The 23384-nt window shown below is 38.6% G+C and overlaps 1 protein-coding gene across 1 annotated transcript in view; it reads right to left on the bottom strand.

Annotated features, from left to right (window-relative positions):
- Nucleotides 1-23384, bottom strand: part of SCUBE1 (signal peptide, CUB domain and EGF like domain containing 1) — a 190510-nt gene that overhangs the window by 89257 nt on the left and 77869 nt on the right. The window contains exon 5 of the mRNA XM_066319599.1: nt 3327-3452. Within this exon, the coding sequence (XP_066175696.1) occupies nt 3327-3452 (126 nt within the window). The remainder of the gene's footprint in view (nt 1-3326; nt 3453-23384) is intronic.

Genomic DNA, 23384 nt, shown 5'->3' with positions numbered 1-23384 from the left:
TTTATCAAAAACTTCTAATGCAATCATGCTCAGGAGCAGGATCTTAGTATCTATCATGGATACAGATGTATAAAGAAGAGGTAAATTCCCATGTTTATTTCAACATAATCTGGAGCCAAACTGACTGCTCTGAAGTATCTTCTTTCTGCTGCCATCAAGTATCTATGAAAATTACTGACAAAGCATAATCTCCATCTGGGCTCGTGTACACCAAAGGCCATTAAAGTTGTTTACAGGAGTAGCAGTAAACTTTCAGAAACTGAAGTTTGCTGATGCTTTGGATCTAAAGGATGCAGCTCATCTGAGGGATCACATATAGATCTGTGTGATTCTGCTAGGTGTGTTTCTGGATGGCCTCTTGAAGGCCCCTTCCAGCCTCAACACTTCAGTGTTTTCTTAACCTGCTGGGCAACTAGAAATTGTATACTTAAAATTTACACTAAGAAACCATTAAGGCTGCAATCTTAAGCACTCAAAAGCTATCAAATGCCAAACTCAGACATAGACCTATTGTGCCATGACAACTCTTCTTAATGACAAATGCAGGGAACACTGATGTCTCATTTAGTGCCTACTGAAGCTGGGGTAAGTCAGGGAGGTGGAAACAGCTGGGAATCTTTTCTCATCTACTGCAGAGTGAGCAGCAAACCAGGAATGGACTGTCAAGAAAGAATGGTCTTGCTCAGACAGTGAAAAGAGCCTTAAAATCTCTAACCTATTTCTGCTCTCACTGTGCAATTCCTACTTAGAACTTGGCAAGTCAATCGAATCTCTTCTATTACAGGTTACTGTTACTATAGTCCTTTCTCTATGGCATTTGCAACTACAGCTGGAGCCATCAGCTTGGATCATATTACAGGGCTGGAAATGCTTAGCTGGGTTCTGTGTGGCTCTTGTTAATCACCTATCACTGCTAAATGACTTTGACATTAATATCTTTATATTCATTTCTCTTTTGTAAGATGAGCAAAGCAGTACTTTTTTAGCTTGAGAAGAGTATTTTGGAAATGCATTACAAATGTCTGCAAAGCACTTTGATATTACAGCAATGAGTATCATGGGAAAATCCACAAGAGAATGAAAAATTTTACGCTCACAATTGGGTTTAAATACTGTGCAGCAGAAAGTCATGACACCAAATTATGGAGAGGAAGCTACTGAACACAAGCCTGTTTAATGAGCACTGACCATCATGGACACTGAATAAAGCAAGAGTGACTGCCTTATCAGCATGTGAAGGTAAATGATAAGATGGGATGTGATTATGTAACTAGCAGGTAATGACAATCCTGTGATGCATGCATAAAAAGCATGGAGCCTTCCTCCAAGTGTTTCTGCTTTCTAACTTAGTTTAACATCTTCCTTTGAGGAAGAACTTGAGTTGTTACTAAAGGCCTTGGTCCAATACATTTGAAAGCCTCTCCCAGTGGTCTGACTGAATTGCAAACTGGCTGATAAAAGTTCACCCAGAGACGTACTAGGTGCACTAAGAGGTACTAGATTCTCTGTCATTTGTTCATATAAAAAAACCAGAGCAGCAAGCTCTGACAAACCCTGAAAGGCATGGACTCCTGGAGGACCATGATAAACCAGCATAACCAAGAGGGATACAGGCTTTTACGAGGGTGTATCAGACCCTGCCAGTCCCTGTTAAACAGGACTGCAGATCCAGTCCAGGCTGGCAAGTGGGAAGTGTTTAGCTCCTCAACATGGCTGCACTGAGCAGTTGCGAAACTGCAGGTCAGGATTTAAGCCAATTCCACTGAAATGGTTAGCTGTGAAAAAGGTTTGTTTTTAAAGTTGAGGTTTCAGAATTAGGCTTCTATTAATGGCCTGCTGTAATCTCCACTAGTTATCGTCCCAGGCTATCTGGCTACACCTCTATACTTCTGTGCATTCAGAAGGACTAGAAATAATTATTTTAGGTAAGACTCTAGATCATACTTGCAGAATGTGCTGTGGGTTTAGAGGTTGGTGTGCTTCAAAGTAAGCTCTTCACACTTGAAAAACTCAGTGCTCCTACTCAGAAGTCTGTCACCTAAAGTTCACTGTACTTCCAACTACAAACTGAACACCAGAGGGCACAGAATAAATGGAAGTTTTTACTCTATTAAACCCTGAGACATTCAGAAATAATGTTCCAGAAAAGGCTCTAATCCTCCTGCCACTATCTATTACTGAAACTCCCAAAGAATATAAGAATTTGAGGAAACAAATAATAACAACATAAGTAAACATCCTCCCACACTTCACCAATGTAGCTGATGTTGTACTCCAGTTAACAGCATACAATATTCACTTCTAATAAACACTGAGAATGAAAATTACCATAAAGGCATTTTTCTCTGTGCTTTTGCCTTTGGCCCTGTGTAGCCTCTTAATACTGAGCAGAAATCAGGCTGTACAATACTCTGTGGCATTTATTTATGACATTCAAAGGTGATTCTTTTGCCTTTGTACTTGGGAATTTATATCATCTACGTGTCTTTACATAGTGGAGACCTCAGGAAGAAAGAAACTGAAGTGTAAGAAAGACTGTCTCAAAAACACTGTCCCTGTGCTAAGCAGCAAACATTTTATGTTGTTTCACTACACCTTTTTTTGTCTCTCAAAGCTACCAAGTAGGAATGCAAGCTATTGGACTCAGATCTAAGACTCACTGAAGCCATCAGATGTGGCTCAGTTCTGAAGCTTTCAGGTGACGATGCTGACGTCAATTATTTGAACCAGTACAGAACAATTTCTAATTTTGTTGGGTTAATGAGCACCTGCATCTTTAGCATCCCAGCTTCAAGAATACACCATTCTGGGCTTTTCCTGAAGAACAGTATTTATGATGCAGCTGCATGTTTTCCAAGTAATAATTCTAGATAGTGAGCAGTGGAATCAAGACTCAAGCAATAATTTCTGTCTTTTAAAAAGATTGAATCTGATACTTTTAATTTTATAGCTCTAGTGGGTTTACCATTAAATTCATTGATGCATCCACCTTTGTGGACCTTCAAAATACTGCAAGCCAGAATCCACTATGCTTTATTGATATTGCTTTACAAGGAAAGTCTGGATTAAACTGATCCTTCACTTTTCTGCATTCATAGCAAAGTAGAAAAGTTATTATTTTGATAACTGAGCCACTGTCAACATTCAATCATTCAATCCCTCTTATCCATCCCCAAATGCATCTTCTCCAGCCAAAAAAAAACCCCTCATTACTAAAATTGCAAATCACCTTTGGCCAAAACAAAGTTAACTTCTTCTGGAACATAAAAACAATGAAGAAAACAAGACATTTTGGGGCATTTGAAATTTAATCTTCATCTACCTACATTTGCAGTCCTTTTGGTTTTTGGCAAGTTCAAAGCCAGGTCTACATTCACAGGCAACCCCACCTTTGGGTGTTTCCCGGCAGATGTGTGCACACCCATGATCTTTGTTCATACAGTTCATACCCTCTGTGGAAAAGGAAAGAAAAATAGAAAATGTTAGTATTAAAATAAAATTACAAAATAATTATGCATAGGCAGTCCTCCAATAATTTTATCTGTAACTTCTATTTTTCATCTGGACTGTGTTCCACAAGACAAAAGAACAGAACTGAAAAGAGATATATAGTCAACAAAACAGTGTAATAAAAGACAAACACACTCTGTGGCAAGTATGAGCACTACTGTGTGTCTCTGTTTCATGTAGAAACTTGGGATTTCTCTATTCTGTATCTATATTCTAAACTTTCATGAAAATATCAGGGATTTAAAGGACAGTCCAGAAAGTTGTCTGCCCCTCAGAGCTGCATAAGTGATCTCACTGTTATTTTTTTCTTGTATAAATTCAATGGCTGTTACTGTCTGGTGTATTTTTATATGCCTGTTAATGTGCTTTGTATTTTCTAACACACAAAATCTGCCAAATATTATAACCAAGAATTTTTGCTTGGATCCATTTCCTTGCTATTTGTTTTACATCTCAATTCTCTGTCATCCACCATAAACACAGCACATCTCCAACAAACCTACCAGCACTTTTCTCTTTGACTCTATTAAACAAAACACACCAGCTGTTCAACAAACATTCAAGTGCCATGGGTGGATTCCTAATGTTTATGCCAAGGAATAGTATCAACCAGCTTTCTTTTAATCATCACAGAGAAAAAATTAGCTTTCTAAACCATGTCAGTGATTTGGATACTGAATGCACCTTATACTCTTAGAGTCTTTCATTACTGTGTTAATTCAAATCACACATATTCAGAGAAATCTTGAACTCAGTTCTTATGGGTCAGCATCTGACATTCCTTGTGTGAACGAAGGCTAGCTAGATTTGCATTACAAAGCCTTCCCAGACTTCCCCTTGTATATCTGACCTGTAAAGGAGAGACAAATTCTCTCAGAATACACTGGCAGAGAATTCACCTTTTAACTCAGCTTGCTACGCTGAAAACTGTGTGTGTTGCCCAAAACTGCTGTAAGCAACATCAGGGTGGACTCTGCAACTCATTTGGCATTTTACAATGTGCCTGCTCCTACCTATTCTAGGCTTATTTCTCAAAACTACTCCAGTGCAAAATGTTCAACTTAAACCTACAGTGCCAGTGTACTGCAAATAAATGTTTTTTGTGTCTAGAATTTTGGGGAGGAAACACTACAGAAAGTCAGTCAGAGATTGCCTCAGGGTGACAGAAGTTAACAGCTTCAAGAAGTTATTCACACTGCTCAGCTTTACCTCTGAGAGGTTTGTATTAGCAGAGTAATGAAAAACACACATCACCAGTTTGATCGGGTATTTTTCTTCACCTCTCCTACAAAACACACTAGCGTCTTAAATCTCACTACCTATGAAACCCACCATTATAGACAACAGATGTATTTATTTCTTCTAAATTCCCCTCTGTGTTGTCCTTGAGCCTAAAACCTTGCCAAAACATAGTAAGTTACTATAACCAAGTAAGTTAGTCTTTGCAAACTGCAGCCTGGACAACAGATGCTGCTCTGAAATACAACACACACTATATGCTAGAATATGCCATCCTACACATCAAAGCGAGGTATGAATGCTTTGTTGGGCTGGGCAGATACAAGAAACCTGGGAATGGCCTTATTGAAGGGTTTGAGGCATTTTATAATCTCTTTCTCTCCACTTCTCCCAACAAAGGATTTCAGACACAATGTGTTTGACAAACTGCATTCCTGTGCACTGCGCTATGCTCCGAAAGGGATCTGGGAAAGATAACACATGGCTGATTGAGTCCCACTGCCCAGGCTCTGAGAAGAGAGGAATTACAGAGATGAAAGCAGATATTTAATGGCCCACAGGAGTAATCAAGCAAGTGATTTTTCAGTGTTTACTTGCAGATACTGAATATCTGTCTTCATGGGAAGACAGAAACAGTGCGCTGCTAAAAATATTGGAAGAAATTGAAGATCAAAATCATTACATGCAGAAACAAAAGTGATCCTGGTATTTGTGTGTAAGACCACAATATTTTAGTTACTGTATAAATTATTCCAGCTATTGTACTAATCAGTTGTCTAAAAACTATTTCAGTTCCATATTTAGCTAAAGAATACTACAGAAATCTCTTGAGCCTGTAAATAATTATTTTAGAAAATATAAGTTTTTTTCTTTGAAAATGAAAGTGAAATGAAAGACCATTATTTTTCAGTCAAGAGCAGGAGCTCATGCGCAACAAAAATACTCATTTTTATTTTGGTATTTTTCAAAATCCCTAAAATTTAAATTACAAAAAAAATCCTGAACAAAACCTTTTTAGCCTGAAAAAAACAGTGAGATGAGAATGCAGAAAAATAATATTTTATCTAGCTAAAATGCAATCTAACCCAAAACTGTGTTAATTTGCAAATAATTTTAATAATCAAAAATTCTAATTTTTCAGCAAATACAGTGTTTGTCCAGATGTCTTCTGTATCAATCTACATACACAAATAATCTATGAATCACTCTTGATAAAGTTTACTTTTTTGCAAGTCGACTCTTCAGGCAATACTGAATCTTTAATGATAAGGCACATAAGTAACACAAAAAATACAAAAATATGCTAAGTATTATCTAGTAACTAATCTTAGTTTCTATACAAATGCATATAAATAGGAGAGAAAAATACTCCTAAAATGAGTTTGTTCGTTATTCTCTTGAGCAGGATGTAGTCCAAATCTAAAATCAACTAGAAATACATAGACACCTCCGGTATTTTCCTATACTGGAAGAAGGTGCACTGCTGGTAGTGAAGAACTGCTCTGATGAGTTCACACTGCTGCCACAGGAGCAGTGAGATGTTTGAGTTATTATTTCTCCTCACTTGTGCCCTACGAGAAAGAAAGCATTGCAATATTTTTGTCAGTGTTTAGCAGCCACTTAATGCACACATGCTTTTTCCATAAGGGGTGCAGAGTGTGAATAACAGCAGGGGAAAACTTTCCATAATGTTAAAGGGGGATTTAAGCCTCTCAGGGCCTGCCTTGCTGCTCAGCCCCAGGACAATGGGTGATCCAAAGGGGAGGTGGGCACTGGGCTCCAGCCCCATTGCCACAATCAAGGCCAAACTTCCTTTATTTGCAGAAAGGGGTGGAAAACCACTCATTCAAAAAAACAAAATAAAACAAAACAAAACACAAAACCCACCAACGCCCCCCCCCCCCGCCCCAAACAACAAAAAAACCCCACAAAAAACCACACCACAAAACCCAAAAAAAACCCCAAAAACCCAAAACAACAACAAGATGATCATGGAAAAATTGTGGGATTTTGCTGCTCATTTATGTGAAGTTTTTGAAGTTTCTATCACCATCAGCCCCAACTCTGCAAATGGGTCCTGGCACCAAGAGATGCCCTGTGCTTCTCAGGGTGCCCCTTCCTTGGGCTGACTAATGGAGCACAGAAACAGGACAGAGAGGGAAAACACTCAGAGAACTCTTTGAGGCCTCTCTCAAGGCAGTACAGAATTATGCCCACAGCAGTTTTACCTCAGTGTGTCGCACAGCCTGGGCAAAGTATCAGACAATGGATCTTCCATCCAAGCCCTAACCAGAAGGTATTTACAGAACTATTTACAGAACTTATGACCCCCCCTCTCTCTCCCATTGTGTGCACATCTGCCTCACTCTGGTTTGGAACACAAGGAGCTGTTCCCAGCTTGTCTTGATTTTTGCAGTGCTTGGTGTGTCCCAGCTTCTAGAACTGATGGGACTATGGGTCAAGTGAAAAACCATGGTTCCCAAATGAAGGGAAAACTGTGTGTTGATGAGAGAGAAGTCTGTACACACACACACACACACACACATGAAAAATCTCTACTTTATCAGCATGACATTAAAATGTCCAGTGTTGAAATGTTCTAGGTTTTACATATTAACTGTTAATAAAAGCAGTGTCTGAATCCCAAATGCTGCTACTCAAGGTAATCTCTAAAGCCAGCACAGGAATGGGTGCATGTCTCTTCAGCAGTGCTGACAGACAGTCAAATAAACTTCTGAAACACAGACACATTCTCAGCAAATTCACCTTACAGACAGCAAAACAAAATCTAGTGGAAAATATAAACAGGAAAGGAAATGTCACTTAAGAAAGGAAAACACTGATCTAATTAAAGTAAATCCTCTCTCAGCATTTTAGATATGACTTGAGAAACTATCTTCTATTGCTTTCCTGGATTTTTTCCTGACTCTAAATTACAAAAGGTTGCTCATGGGAGAGTGATAGCCACTGTTATGTATACCCACAATCCACACTCATTTTTGTTCCTGGCCTAGGAGAGATTTGGATGTGAGTCTACTACATTAATCCAGTCTGCCATCTAGTTATCACAAATCTCTTAATAGTGCTGTTCTGCAAAATGTTCAGTCTGATATAATGGCCTCTCCATTGTATTATGCTCTAAAAATGTTTTCAGCTCAATGGCCCTGAAAGTGCTTAAATCAGGCTGACTGTGACAACTAAAGCAAGGATCAGCCTTTATTTCTCATTAACCCTGTCTCTTCTGATCTTAATTAAGACTTTTAGCAATTATTTTACCCTGTGGCTCATCATATATGCTTATATTAGCTCTATTGCTGCCATATCACTTACTTTGTATTTATATTGCTGTTTTTATAACTTCCAAATAGACATGCTGATTCAAAATATGATCTGAAAAAGACTACTTTAAATTGCATCAATAACTTCCAAAATATTGCCTGAATACATGTGCTTAAATGTGCTAAGAAGATACAGGAAATCTTGAACTTAACCCATACATAGACACTGACATGCCGAGTAGCATCTGCATCACTGACACTCAGTCTTGAAAACTACATAATCATATTATCCTTTTTTGTTGGTAAGTTAATTTTAACACAAGGTACACAGTGAGATCTCTGATTAAGTTGCGCCACATATAAGATAGAAGATATATATTCAGCAGCATAGAGAGAAAAGAATACAAGAGGAAACAAGCATTCTCATTTTACTTGTTTTGTAAACTATAAACATCACAGGAATTTCTTTTTTGTTCTCTTTTTAAAAATTGTGTAAGAAACTACAGTGCTACAATAAAACACACTGGTCAATGACCAGGCAGTTTAAAAAACTGACAAAGACAACTCCTCTCACAGAGCTCTTACTCTGTGAGGAATGGAAGCCAACAAAAAGACTTCTGATGGAGACAGGAACATGATGTTAGTGAAAATGTGAGATGGCTGTTCTAAGCCAAATGGTACATTATGCATGTAATTTTTGCATATAGAAACAGGCTGCTAACTTTTTGTCTGGCTTGTGGAAAGCAGCTCCCTGTCTACACCTGAGAGTGTCCCTGCTTTGCCTTCTACCTCCAGGATCTTGTGTGCCTCTCAAGGCTGATGAAAATCAGCATTTGGCTGAAAAGGCCAGTTAAGAGTCAACAAATACATATGGTCAGATTTTAGGACCATTAAAGCCAAAGACTGTTTTCCAACAGACTGGATCTGACCTTTATGATCCACAGTTTCATGAGATCTTTTGGACACTTCTGGCTCCCTGATTCTGGGATGTGAGGAATGTCTGGGTGAGTTCTGCTCCTCAGTGAGAGAAGTGAGATGTTTTCATCTCAAACAGAATGTCCTTTCTTGAGGATCAAAACCCACACCAAGATTTGCTTGGCAACAAAATGGAGCGTGAAACTAATTGACTGAGGCAGGTGCCCTTCCTCAGCTGATCACAATGCCACAAGTACATCTAGGAACAGACCTTCGAAGCTAAGTGAGAAACCCCACATTGGGTGTTCTGGAAATGTAATAATCTACATAACCATCTAATTTTTTCATGATGTTTACTCAATGAACACAACATTTTCTTCCCAACCTCATTCCTGAAATAAGTTACTTGGTTCTGCCTTAAGTTTTAGGAAAAAAGAGTTGTTTCAAGGACTACAACTCACCCCAACAGAGGTTGGAAAGAAAACAAATAAAGCAGGCAAACTGACCCAAGGAAACAGAATTCTACACTATTAAGTAGGTTGTCTGGAGAAATCTTGGGACATAGTACAAGAAAACAGCTGCTAGTATATTATAAAATAAACAAATTCAAGTTTGTTTAGCAATTACATGTCTTTTCAGTTTGGATCTGAAATGTGCTTAGGGCCAGCATCTTCAGAAGGCAGACTTGCAGTCTGATCTCTGACAAGATGTTCCTGCTCTGAGTAGCAGCCAGGAAACTACATGGAGAGGGTTTTTATATTGAGATTTAGAAATGGGTATGTATCAGAAATATAACTTCATTCTTTCAGCAGCAAGAGCACAGATTTGCAGTTCTGCAAAGGTGCTGTGGTTTCAAGAGAATGATGAAAATGAAGGGACCAAGTTTGAGAGAGAAACCATGGAAGCAGGGAAAGGAAAGAGATTCCAAAATTGCCAGAAAATGTCATCAATTCCCAGAAGGAATAAAGGACCAGAAGGGAATAAAGAAGACTGGCTGAAATCCATCCCATGCTGCTTGTGACCAACTTGTGACTGTATGATGGCTTTCTTGTAAACATATGAAAGAAGGTCTACAATCTCAATCTACTTTCCACGTTGCAGAGCTACCAAGAGAAGCTGAGGCTTGCTGAAGCTGTTCCCAATAGTCTCTGTCACCTTCTCACACATAGAAATGGATTATCTAAAAATTTTTTTTTGCAAGATAGCCTAGAACCTGTGTGCCACTGCTGCTCTGGCAGAATCAACTGTGAGTCTGTGCCAGTATAGTCTTGGCACCTGATGTTAAAGGGGAATAAATGGCAAGGGAAGAAAAAGGTAAGGACAAGAAAGGAAAGAGAAACAAATCAAAGTCAGCACTACAACTGCTTCATCTTTAAATAGCAATTCCTTAATGAGTAAAGCAAAGCAAAAGAAAAGGGAGGTTTTCAGGCAGTTCCTGCCACACGATGTCCCTTGGCAGATGGAAGTGACCCTGAGGGGAGACAAGGCCATGATGGAGGCAGAGGAGAGAAATGCACTTTCTGCCTCTGAGTCTTTACCACTGCTCTTCTATTTCTTGGTGCCTTCGTGGGAGCAAACAAACCTTGAGTAGTTTGGCTATCCTGAGCACCAGAGCTGTGGTGGTACAGCAGAGCCAGTGAAGGACAACATAACCACAAGCTCAAATACCTTCAGCTGGGCAGGGGTGGTGGAATAAGCACCCCACCACACCTCAGCCCTCTCCAGGACCTCAAACACTCACTCACAACAGCAGGATTGAGGAAACACAAAGAAATCCAGAGTTGGCACAAGAATAAGAAACTTGCATTATTTGTATGAATATTTTAAAATATTCATATGAGGTCTTTGGGCCTCTTAGCATATTAGAGCTAGGAAAACTTGTCTCACTCTTTCCTAGAGTGTCTCTTTAATACCTGTTTATAAAATGGTAAAATTGTAAAGCAGAAGATCAGACAACAGTAAGATTTTTTTTTTCCCTTCCTGGTCACAGAAAAATTCAGTATTTAATCAAACATTCACTACCTCTACCAAGTGAAACTTCTCACAAAGATGTAACAAAGGTTTTCAGTCTCTAATAAAAAGACTTAAAATAACCTCAGAAAGCAGACACTTTTCACAAACATAAATTAAAAAATCTATTGAAAGGATGGTGTTTGATTACTGTTTCATGAGAAGGTTTTGAACAAGTTCTAAGAAAAAAATAAATTACTGCACTATCATTTGTGTAAAGATAAAGCAAGCGATGGGAGGATAGGGCTAAAAAAAGCCAAATAAAATCTTGCAAATTTTTTCTTCTGCAATCTGCACAGCTGACATGAGACAGACTTGGTTTCTAGAAATATTTCTAATAAAATATTTTAAAGATAAATATTTCTAGGGCACTTTTTCAAACACACAGAGTATATTGAGATAGATGGAATAACAGTAAATATTTCAATAACACTTTCCTATTCAGGAACTCCTCCACGTCCCAAATTCTGCCCAGGACAATTTCACAACTTGCAAAATCATGTAATTAGCAAAATGATACATGACATTATATTATATAGATCTAGATATATTATGTACTGTAATTGACATATCATTATATACATATATATAGCAATTTTTTATGTATAATGAACGTTCATAATTTTATGTCATTATATAAGTACTAATGCATATATAACCTATTAAAACTCAAAAGTATGTTGTGCAAGGAATGAAGGCTGCTCACTCTTCTCCAGCTAAATACAGAGCACAGATAAAATAATATTCTTACATCAAGATTACAATTTTTGTAGTAGGGCTAAACATGATCAAGATCTAAAGCTCATTCTGTCACTTTGCTCCTTACAAAATAAAAAACACACTGACTAGGATGTTTAGGAAATCCTCAACTTTCTCCCATGCAGAAAAGACCATGTAGTACTAAGGTGGTTACATTTGCCAGAGACAAAGCAATAGAGTTTTCAGTTTGCCATTCAGTTTTTCAGGAGTCCCTTCAGCTCCAGAAAGCTGAATGTGAAGCAGCAACCGTATGTGGCTGTGCTACAGTCCCCAGAGTTTCACATTTTTATCAAGGTTTTGAGAGCACAAAAATCCAGCGGGCGAAGTTATTGTCCAACAACCAAACAGCTGATTTCTACCAGCTGTGGTGAATTCCAGAAAAGTCACATGCAACTTAGAACCAGAATTTTAATAGTGTATTTGTTAAACAGCCAGAGAACCAACTACAGTTTCTTTCAAAAATAAGACTGTGGGTATATTCAGGTGGTACAGTTACACACAAGTTCATTTTAGGTGCAAAGTGTTCAAGTCCTGGGGTTTGTACAGCCCACTTCCATGCACCACCAGCATGCAGAAGGTAGTTTGTTTCTTGGGGAAGTCAAACAGGAGGGTGTGCACTTGGGTACCAGAAAAAGCACCACAGAAAGCAGAATGGATTTCAGACATTCCAAAGTTCGATACATTGCCTATTCTTTTTTCTTCCAAAGACACAGATATATTTCACTGATGAGTCTGTGAGAAATAAAGTAATCCATTTTAGAACTGCAGTGGAGTCAAAAAGAATAAAATTACACCATGCTTTAGAAAATTATATAGCTTCTAAAAGCTAATATAGTGGGATTTTACATACCCCAGGAAAATGGAAGATCGAATATGAAAACCAAGATATATGCTTGCAAACTGCCTTGTGAAAAAGCAATTCGATTTCCTATCAAAATGTGTTAAGGTGTGTGTAGTGTCTGGGGTAAAAGCAATGCTATCTGGAGTATTGTTATAACTAAATAACTACTTTAATAACCTCAGAGTGTTTGGCTCCTCAACTCTCTTCTATCTCTTGATTGATTGTTTAGTGAGTCTGCTCCTAGAGCTCATAAATTTCAAAATTCTTCCAAGTTTATTTTGTTTTTCTGATCAAAGAAATGTTTATGTATCCTTCCCATACTGTGTCTCTTTAAACCACTGGCTTTTTCAAAGTGTTTTTTTTTTATAACACCATAATGTGATGTACACAGAGAGGTAAATGATGTCAGAATCCTTTCTGCCCCAAACCAGTCTGTAAATCTTCAGAAAAGCAAAGTTCATGGGTGCATTTAAAAGGGGCACAATCTGTTTGTGCTTAAAAGAAAGTCCCCCTTTTTTTTTTGTGTGTGCAGAATAACAATGCCAGAATGTGTTATTCCAAAGAACTGTTGCCATGGTGATGCCATCAATAACATCATTTTCTGCATCCTTGTCCTTTAAACACATAAGGAACGCAACAAGCATTGGTAAATGTGAAAAAAGAACAATTACCTTTTCTTTCTCAACAGCAGAGGAAGCCTTTATTCACCTCATCAATAGAAAATTATGTAGAAAGGAATAATAAAGACTGTTACAAGAAGCACCAAGAAGCCTATTAGTGACAAAGGCTTTTTTTTTTCCTTTCCATGAATAATTACAGCTCTTCAAGAAGAAATCAGCCCAGGCTAAGGACCCTTTGCAAGCTTTAGATGGTAAAACAAACATTTGACTATACAAGGATTTCCCTTTCATGTACCTTTGCAAGGAAAAAACAACTAAAATCCAGAGTGAAATGAGAGAGAGAAAACCCAGAGAAACATCTGCTGCAATTAAATTTACAGAACCCTGCTCATTCACCTAAAAGACTCACAACAAAAGCAACTAGACTAGTGACAGAATCAATATAAATTTCAAGCCAGCAGGTTAAAGTTGCCTTTACTGGGAAACTTGGGCTTTTTAAATCACATAATAACAGGAAGCTATTCTGGTTCTGTACAAATGGGGGAAACAGGATTTCAACACTGGATGTGTTACCAAACAGTTGGAAAACACTGTTCAGTTTAAAACCTCAATGGCCAAAGCAAAATGGTAGATGCACTTCCTGCACAAAGTCAGTTCATAAATAATGGAACCTTTACCAAAGCAAGATTTGACTGCATGGACTTTTAAGAGTCATATAGCAAATAATTAATAAGTCCTTCTGGAAGATTACACTTTTGTCGTGACTCTGATGGCAATACTCAAATGGGAACCCTGAATGTGCTGCTCAGTGCTTTCTACATGAATTAAAGGTCAATGTACTCTGCAATGGCCTGTTTTTATCTTTTGCACCTTTCTTTATATACCTGTATTAGGGTCAGAGGCTGAAGGTGGGGATGGAAAACCTCCTGCTTCCTTCTCCTTGCCTCTAGGCAGTAAAAAGAACATGTGTAAGAGGAAACTGTGCAGGAAAGGAAGAAAGGAGCAATGTGAGTTGGAGATGAGCAATGTGCATGTCCCACAGAGTTAAACCAAGGGGCTAGTAGGGTTAATGACAGCAAAGATACAAAGCAGAAAACTGATCAGATTTAATGCAGTACCATGAATTTACTAAGATGATGCAATTCCAAGCTCTTGAGGTGAACTTGAGTGGTCTATGAGTAAAAGAGAAGTTAACCATATGACCTCATTTACGATGGAAAGTTTGTGCTAGTTAGGAAAGGGAATTCAGCATTTTTGAATCTTTTCCTGCACACGTGGTCTTACACTGCCATTTGATTTCTCACTGCTCCTCCCTCTGCCTCTAAAGAGAGATAATGCTTGCTCATTTTGGATAGCTCCTTCAGCTTTCCACTTGTCACTGTGGAAATCCTATAGGAATTGTGACCCAGTAAACAGGAACAACATATGGAGATGGTGAGAACCAATTACTCTCCTTTCTATTTAGAGCTTCTGCAATGTTTTAAAGCATTCCACTATTCACTTCAACAGTTTAAATGCTTACACTGACTGGGTTCTCTTTAATGGAGAAAGAGCTTCCACATTTTTTCTAGATTTCAACAGATTTAGGAATTGTTTAGAAAACCCCGTGGAAAGGCTTTAATACAGCAGCTGATGGCCTAACCCAGCCCATTTGAGGGGCTATTCACCAAATTCCCCAGAAAACAACAAATAGTGAAATCTGTTTCTCAGTACCCAAACATTACTCTTTATCTCTTAAGCTGAAGGAATAAAAGACAAATTCCTGGAAGGAAATGTTATGATTCTCTTCTCTTCTGACTTGCCTCAATAGGCTGAAAGCTGAACGGTAATTCTCATTTTACCAGTCCCTCAGACCAACACTCCTGCACGGCTGTCAACAAAACAAACCAATTGTTTTGATTAATTGGTAAAAGCCTCTTGAACTCCTCTGAGATCATTTGAAGGCCACTGGAAGTTTATATGCCTAATTTATGAAGTAAATATTAAAAGTGTACATGTGTCTTATTAAGCAATAGTTTCCTAACTTTGCTGAACTCTGTGACTGAAAGGACACTTAGTATTAATTGCTTGTAGGTTACCTCAGAATGCATGCAATATATAAGGGTCACTTCAGCGGGATACTGTTCTTACACAGATCTTTTACAAAACCTTCTGTAATTTTTTTCAGAGAAGAGAGAAAGCAACTATGATGAAGTATTTTAAAAGACATGCCAGTCTTACAACATTATTCTCCTTCATCAGTAATTTAAAAAAACCCCAATTCTTCACAATAATCAGGCATTACCTAAATAATTCTTTTTTTCTCTCCTCCGAATCCTCAAATGGAATTTCCTCCATTTGATCCTGTACAATTATATTAGATCAAATTTTCAAGGCATTTTTAAGGCAGAAGCAGAAGGAATGATTTAAAAAAATCAAACTTCAGTAGGCTAACATATTCGGAACATGAATGGTGCTTCTCAAAAGAGAAAGATCTTTCCATCTTAGGAATATTTGCAGAAAAGAAAACTGAAGATGAACCCTAACATCCATAGTGGCCTGTGGTTGGACTATCACAAAAATAAAGCAAACTATATAATTTTATATAACCTGATAAAAACTTCAGGGTTTTTATGGTCTCTGCAAGGATTCATTCACCTCTACATGATCAAAATTTTCACTTGAATTGGTGTATTTGCCCTACACTTTAGATCACGAAGTAATTTTTTAGATCTTCTCAAAGATGGCACTGAAAAGATTTAATGACACATTTTTTGGCCACAACCTGCAAAATGAAAGCTAGTAAATTTGTCTTCAAGCTGCTCTTTCATCACCATGGAGGTAACAGAGTAGACTTTTTGTGACAAATCTCTGCTAAGAAACTTGCTAGATCCTTGGCTGAGAGAAAAATGAAAGCTGTAAGTGTGTGGGCATTGCTCAGATGGAGAAAACAAATGAGATCTGAGCCCTAGAGGTAAAATAAAGAGCTGAGAGAGGCTGGACAGGCATGAAGGGACAGTCAGTCATTGTCACTGAGTCAGAGGCTGTAGGGAACATGAGGAATAATGCTGGCACTCAGCATATGAGCAGTCAGCACATACGGTAATGCTCCATGCTGGAGAAGGAAAGGCAAGTCTATCAAGGGAAGGAAAGCAAAGCTGTTTTTGATTAAGTGCTGGAAGTGATCTAAAGTGCATATGAAAGAGGGAAGGTAGTGTGTATGCATATGAAAGAGGGAAGGTCTAAGTGCAAGCTATATTCCTTGCACTTAGAAAATCAGGGGAAAAAACCCAGAAGAAAATACTGAAAAAGTAGGATAATGGAGTAATAAGTCTAAAGGCTAGCAGACAGAAGCAGTCACTGTCTAGAGCCTTCAAGCTCATCAAGAAAATGTGTGCCATTGAGTCTTCCCATATTCCTCAACAACAGAACATGACAATCGCTTAAATGCCACTAAAGTTCTTGGCTTGACAATATGTATGTGTTCCAAGATCTCTAATACAGTCTCATGGGAAGGCTTCACTTAATTTACTACATTCTCACCACAGCTCTGTGTGCCCAGGCTGTTTGTGGGGTGACATCAGACCACAGAAACATAAACATTCCTCTTTGCCATTGGCATAAGGGCCATCATTATCAATACCCAGCAAAGCATAGCACTGGAACATTTAGAAGCAAAGTACTGGGCAAACAACCTGTGTCACAGGAGTTTCAGGCTCCAGGTAAGATACTGGATGAGTTTAGCATTCTTGAGTCTTTATGAAGCAGAGTTCTTTGTGGGTTTGACAGTGTTTCTAACTGGCTGTGTTATTACTGTAACTGGGAATTATTTGTAGATCTGAAATGCTCCCACATGGTGTGGGCTGTATGCCATTTTAATACATGTGTATTGCTGAGTTTGGGCATCACTTACGGGTTTTTTTCTACACTCATTGAAACAATGAAAGAGCAAAGAACACACACTTGGGCCTGACTTCAAATTTAAAAATCCGGTTTGATGGTAATCCATGTCTTCTAAAATTACAGGGTACCACAATCTGAATTAAATACAACATATACACAACAAGCTCCATCTACACCACTTGGCTAGCTAACAAAAAGAACACAATGCTACTTGAGGATGTGTGTTTACCAGATTGGAAGTGCTCCCTTTTTGTGTAGAACTTGTTCTTCCAAAGTGATGAAGAAGACTGGCCAAGTGGTAGGTGCCAGAGAGCACAACTGGGACAGCATCCTCTAAGCTTCTCAGAGTTGCTACAGGAAAGCTTTATTCTTCCCCTCTGCAATTCTTCTGTGAAACTGCTTTTATGACCTCACCTTGACAAGCTGCTCCTGCAGCTTTATAGGTCTGACACATCTGCTAACGAGGATGTGTCCCACCCCAGTCTAACAACAGTGAACCTCGCAGCACTAGGAAGCCCTTTCACATGATTTATAACAGGCTGCTCCACAGTGATGCCACTGAACTTCCATCTCCAACCTCACGGCATGAGCAAAAGGACAGAGATTTTCCTTCTGTTATGAAACCCTACTGGCAGCTACTCTACTTTCTCACTCCATTTTGGCAATTGCCAGATTTCATAAGTACTGAGAGAGTTGCTGTTACTTTTGACCCTGACTCTTGTCTTCCAGTTTTCTCTCTTGCATGCAAGTCCTACTGATGGCAATTTGGAAAAAATAAGGAATCTAAGAGCAACATTAGATAAACCCACATGATCTCATAAATAAGTAGTACTTTGTAAGAGGCTTTGCACTAATGTGTTTTTCTAAGATGACATTTGCACACACATTCCTACCAAACAGGGAATTTTGATTTTGATTTTGAAATGTTGAGCAAGCTTAGATGGATAATTTAGAAGTCATTGCTCTTTGCATGGAATTTATGATGTTGCAAGAGCCTGTAGATCCAAAAGGGACAGTACAACAGAATAATCACTGGCAATCTTTTTACTTAACACAAAACCACCACTTAATTCCTTAATGAAGGACTAGCTAGGAAGGGGTTTCCATCTGAACAGAAAGGAAAACTGATTGACTTGGCTGAACAAAGCCACTAACGTCAGAACAAAAAGAAAACCAGAAAATTATTCTGTGGTCCTTGATGACAAGTTAGCCTAGAAGAAGTCCCTGAGGAAAGTGTATGAAAGAGCCTCTGAATGAAATCAGTAATCTTCTGTTTGGACAGAAAATTACACAGGTTCTTCTTTCTAAGATGATGAAAACCATTTGCTGAATGATTACTGCAGTTATTGGTTCATTGTGAATGTACAATACATTAATTTATTGTCACTCTGTATAAATTACCCCTGTTGTTACTGAAAATTATACAGTAGGGGTTGTGATAGCCTGACATGGCTAGTTAGGAACAAATTGTGAAAACTTACATTTCAATGGTCACTTCTGCATAGATACCTTTTCAAGACAAACAAGTAGTGGACAGATTTGTTACCAATGGAAAGTATTCTGTTTAATACTGACTTCTTTGCTTCTGTAAGAACTTTTCAGAGTTTAAAACTGAAGAAGTTAAGTAATTTCTCATACTCTCAGACAAGGTCAAAGGCCTCAAGTGATAACTTCATTTTCTAGGAGTAAGGATAAATTATTGTGCATTCCTATGCCATGCAGTGACAGAAGAAATCAGTATTATAGGGAGCAGAACAGACCTCCTGCAGCCCAAGAGGTGGCACAGGACAAGAGGAAATGGCCCCAAGCTATGTCAAGACAGGTTCAGGTTGGACATCAGGAAGAATTTCTTCACTGAAAGGACTGTCAGGCATGGGAAGGGGCTGCCCAGGGAGCTGGGGGAATCCCTGTTCCTGCAGGTGTCCAAGGAACAACTAGACGTGGCACTCAGTGTTCTGGGCTGATTGATGAGTTGAGGATCATCCATAGGATGGACTTGATGGTCATGGAGTTCTTTTCCAATTTAATTATTCTGTAATTACGACTGTTCTCAATATCTTGCAAAGTTTTTTAACAGTCAGGAACTGATGCCCAGGAAGCTCTGCCTGGACTTGAGGCAGAACTTCTTCCCTGGGCAGTGACCAGGCCCTGAAAAGAGACCAGATGAAGTAATCTTCATCACTGGAGATATTCCAGAACCATCTGGACACAATCCTGTGCTCTGTGCTCTGGACTGGCCCTGCTAGAGGTGAGGCTTGGACCCTATGAACCAACTGTGGTTCCTTCCAGCCTGAGCCATTCTGTGATTCTCTGATTCCAAGGATAATAAAGAAGTTTGATGAAAATTAAACAGCACTGTTACCATAGTAATGCTGGTTAAGTCAGTGATTTTAATTTCTACTTCTCCGAGAAAAAATATTGGTTCTTAGAAATCTCCAAACTAACTACATTTTACATGAACAAACAGTAAACCCAAATTTGAGACTACTTAGATTACAGTAGTAACTCCAAAGAAACTAAGGGATGTGAAAGTGGGAAATGTGTATTTTTACAATCCATCTCAAATAGTTCCTGTCTATAGAAGAAATGCATGGTTAAGGGGGAGAAATAAATGCCCCTAGAAGTCAGAATCTCTCTTGCACACATGACATTAAATGCAGAGACAATGTTCCAGTGCCTCAATTCCCTCAGCCTTTTAAAGAGAGTTTTTTGGTGAACTACAACTTTGCCAACATGATGTCAGATGAATGTATTTTGAAAGATGATTGAATATGTTCACTGTGCTGGAGAACTGTCTTCTATAATGTCAGTTTTATGTCTCAGACAAAAAATTCTTCCTCATATCAAGTCTGAATCTATTCAGTCATAACCATTACTTCTTGTCCCCTTGCAACAGGCCTTGGTAAAAACTTTGTCTTTCTTACAACCATCCCTTAAAGTACTGAAACACTGCAATAAGGTCTCCCCAGAGCCTTCTCCAGGCTGAACTACCCCAACTCTCTCACCCTGTCTTCACACGAGAGGTGTTCTGTACTTCTGATCATTTTTGTGGCTTCCCTCTGGACCTGCTCCAACAGGTCCATGTCATTTAACACGCTTTTAATGCCACAGAGAGACAAAAAAAGGCTTGGACATCACTTTGAGAAAATATGACTGAACATTCCTATGACAAAGAGATTATAAAAAGTGAATGTGGATCTGTGTTCAAGTGTCTGACTAAGACAACAGTCTAGTTCAGGACTACCAAAGAAAACATTGGTTTCAAGGGAGTGTAGGTTTGGTTTTTTTGTTTGGGTTTTTAAACAAACAAAACAACTGTCCAGCATACAGGCTACTCTGCTTCACTTCAGTTAAACTATGATGTTCTTGTCCTGTGCAGTGTACAACACTGAAGAAAAAAGCTCCTTAGCAAAAGATTTTGCATGTAGAGATACAAATTTAAAAATATAGCAGAAAAGCTGACATCTATTTAATTCAAAAAGTGCAACAACTACATCTGGAGCATCTACCAATGTTTCCTCCCAGACTTTAAATACTTTCATCTTACTATTCTTAGTCTTCCTTGCCACCAGGACCACTAGTGACAATTTATGCCATGGTTGTGCTTCACCTTTAGGTGTTCACATCAGTCTATGCAAGTACCAAGAAATGTAGGTATCATTTATATCTTCAAGCTGTTGCCTTTCTTTTTGGCAGCATGTAAAATTTTTTCAGCTTTTAGCGCTGCGTTTTATTAGAACAAGTAGGTTTTCTTCATGAGCTGCCCTGTACAAACTGGAAGTGCAGTACTGAAGGTGTCAGGTTTGCTGGCTCAGCTGGCTGCTGTCCACAGGGACTGAAGGCCAGGAGCATATGATACCCAAGGAAACAAAATGATTAAAACTATCTGCATGCTGAAGGAAGTGGAGGACAGGGAAGATGGATGGCATGGAAGGTTTCTGACCCTTCCCTCAGGATTGTCCCAGGTGAGAAGTTGGCTGAGCCCTTTGGGCAGCTGCAGTAAGGGTGCAAAGGGAAACACGAGCTGAAATCTCAACAAATAAAGGAATCCTGAGGAAAAAAAAATGACAAAAAGTAATGGTAATATTTTACACTGACAGAGTGAGTACAGAGCTCTGAAGTTTATTTGACTTATGTGGTAACTCCACCAGTGAACATCACAGGTAGGCTTCACAATAATTACACGTCTTTGCAGCTCACCTGATAATTATGCTCAATCAGATCCCTGACTATTTACCATATAACTGCTCTGTGGTTATAAGATGAGATAGTTGTGTAATTTGCTGGTATTTTTCAGGGCTAAACTCTACTATTACATGGTGCAGTTCTTACCACAAATCATCACCAGTATGGTCTACACAGATGTTGGTTCTCAGCTATGAAGTTCCATAGGATTGAAGACCTGAGCAACAATGCAATTGATATTTCTAAAAATGCTCTTAATGCCCAATGTACATCTATATTTTAAAGTAAAAGTCTACGAATGTTGCATTCTTCTTTTAGGCATGCCTTCAGTGAGTTTCACTCACATAATTTGCTGGCAAAAGCATTTTGCTGCAACAGCAAATTTTAAGCTGGAATTACACACTATTTAAGAAAAGAACTATTTGGAGAGTATGTGAGTAAGAATTCACACCTGAGTGCTAGTCATGGTGTTAACATAAATCATGAAGATATGGCTTTTGAACATGTAGATATGGACTGAAAACTGGATTAATCAAACAGCCTTTACCTTGTGAGTGAAGGATCTGAACTGTGACTACTGGAGAAACTCTTCTTTTCTGCTACTGCATGATTCAAGGTGTGAAAGAGTGTTTTGATAACCCGGATTACAATTAGGCCACTGGCTGTCTGAGATGCAGCATTCTAAGGTGTAGGCTGTGCAGTCTTCAAATAGAAAAGCCAGCTGGGGAGAGTTTTAAAATAATTTGTATGCTATTTTGGAATTTGCTTTGTAAATAAAATGAAGTGGAGTGGGAAAGAACTTTACGTAGCACCCAAGCCTGAAAATGAAAAGAAGGGGAATGCATACTCAGAAATCTTCCCCTTCTCTCCTTATATACTCTCCACTAATAACTGATCATTGTGTGAGGTGACTCCGCTGTAAAAGTTTGTAAAAAAATTAACTCAAACCAGAGATTTGAGCTTCAAGGTCTCTGGAGAACAGTTTTAGTGTCAAGCGGCCAGAGATTTTTTTTTCTGTGTTCATTCAGGGGCAACTTTGGAAGCACTTACATAAGCTAGGTGTCTCCAAACAATTTTTAAGAAGTTTGGACACCTTTTTCTCCTGCCAGCTAAGAGCTGGACTTCTCTGAAAAGAGATAAATATGGACTAAGTACAGCACATCCTTTTGACTTCATTATATACATTCATTTTGAGGTTCTCCTAGGGTTACAACTGCAATCTAGATTCAGAGAACACTCTTCCAACACAACCCAACCACTTTACACACCTGTCTACCTGCGCATTTATCATCATGTCATCAGAACATCAATTATAGTAAATCTTCCTGTCATAAAATAATTGAATAACATACACTGGAAGGCTACTTTAAAGATCATTTGTTTAAACATTCAGAGTTACACTGGGTCTTGCATTGCTGGATCCTGCTTTCTCAAAGATACCTATTTCTCAGCACAGCAGCTATGAACTATGCTATGTTTGGTGAAATGTCTTTTCTAAACATTAGATCTGAGGATTTTCACAATAAAATTCTCTGCTATTTTTTATGCAATTACTGACAAGTTCATGCTGGCAACATATGTCACCTGTATTTTTGTCAGCTTAGCAATGTGCTTTTATTACAAAAAAAAAAAAAAATTAAGTAATGAAATACACCAAGTTACCTGCATGGAGGAGATACTGAGACAGAACCTGAAGGACAATTACCATCCCTCTTTTCTCCAGCTGGAGATAACGATTTTACCATCCTTTATTCCCCTGCTCACTATAACAGGTGTTTCCCTCCCTGCATCTAGTCAAACACAGAACAATTGTGCTCAGTTGTGTACCTTTCAACATCTTCATTTTCCATGTCTATCAAGGCAGTCTGAAAACAATCCAGCCTCCTGATAATCCCCATGCTTCTTATGCTGTTGGGTGATCCCAGCTATGACTACCTTACTACTCTAGTAAGATATCTGTACCCCACAGTGAAGTACTCCATTGCTTGGGTAAACCCTCAGCTTTAACACAACATCAAAAATTACTGAAATTTCAATATAACTAAGTTTTAACCATTTTAAACCCTCTCTCTCTTTTTTTTTTTCCTTCAAAAAAGGATGGAGAGAGCTTTGGCATGTGATTCCAGTCAGGTCCCATTCCTGTGA

This window comes from Sylvia atricapilla, chromosome 5, assembly GCF_009819655.1.
Source record: "Sylvia atricapilla isolate bSylAtr1 chromosome 5, bSylAtr1.pri, whole genome shotgun sequence".
Classification (NCBI taxonomy): Eukaryota; Metazoa; Chordata; class Aves; order Passeriformes; family Sylviidae; genus Sylvia; species Sylvia atricapilla.
Note: the sequence above shows the minus strand (reverse complement) of the source record. Positions and strands in the feature narration are given on the sequence as shown.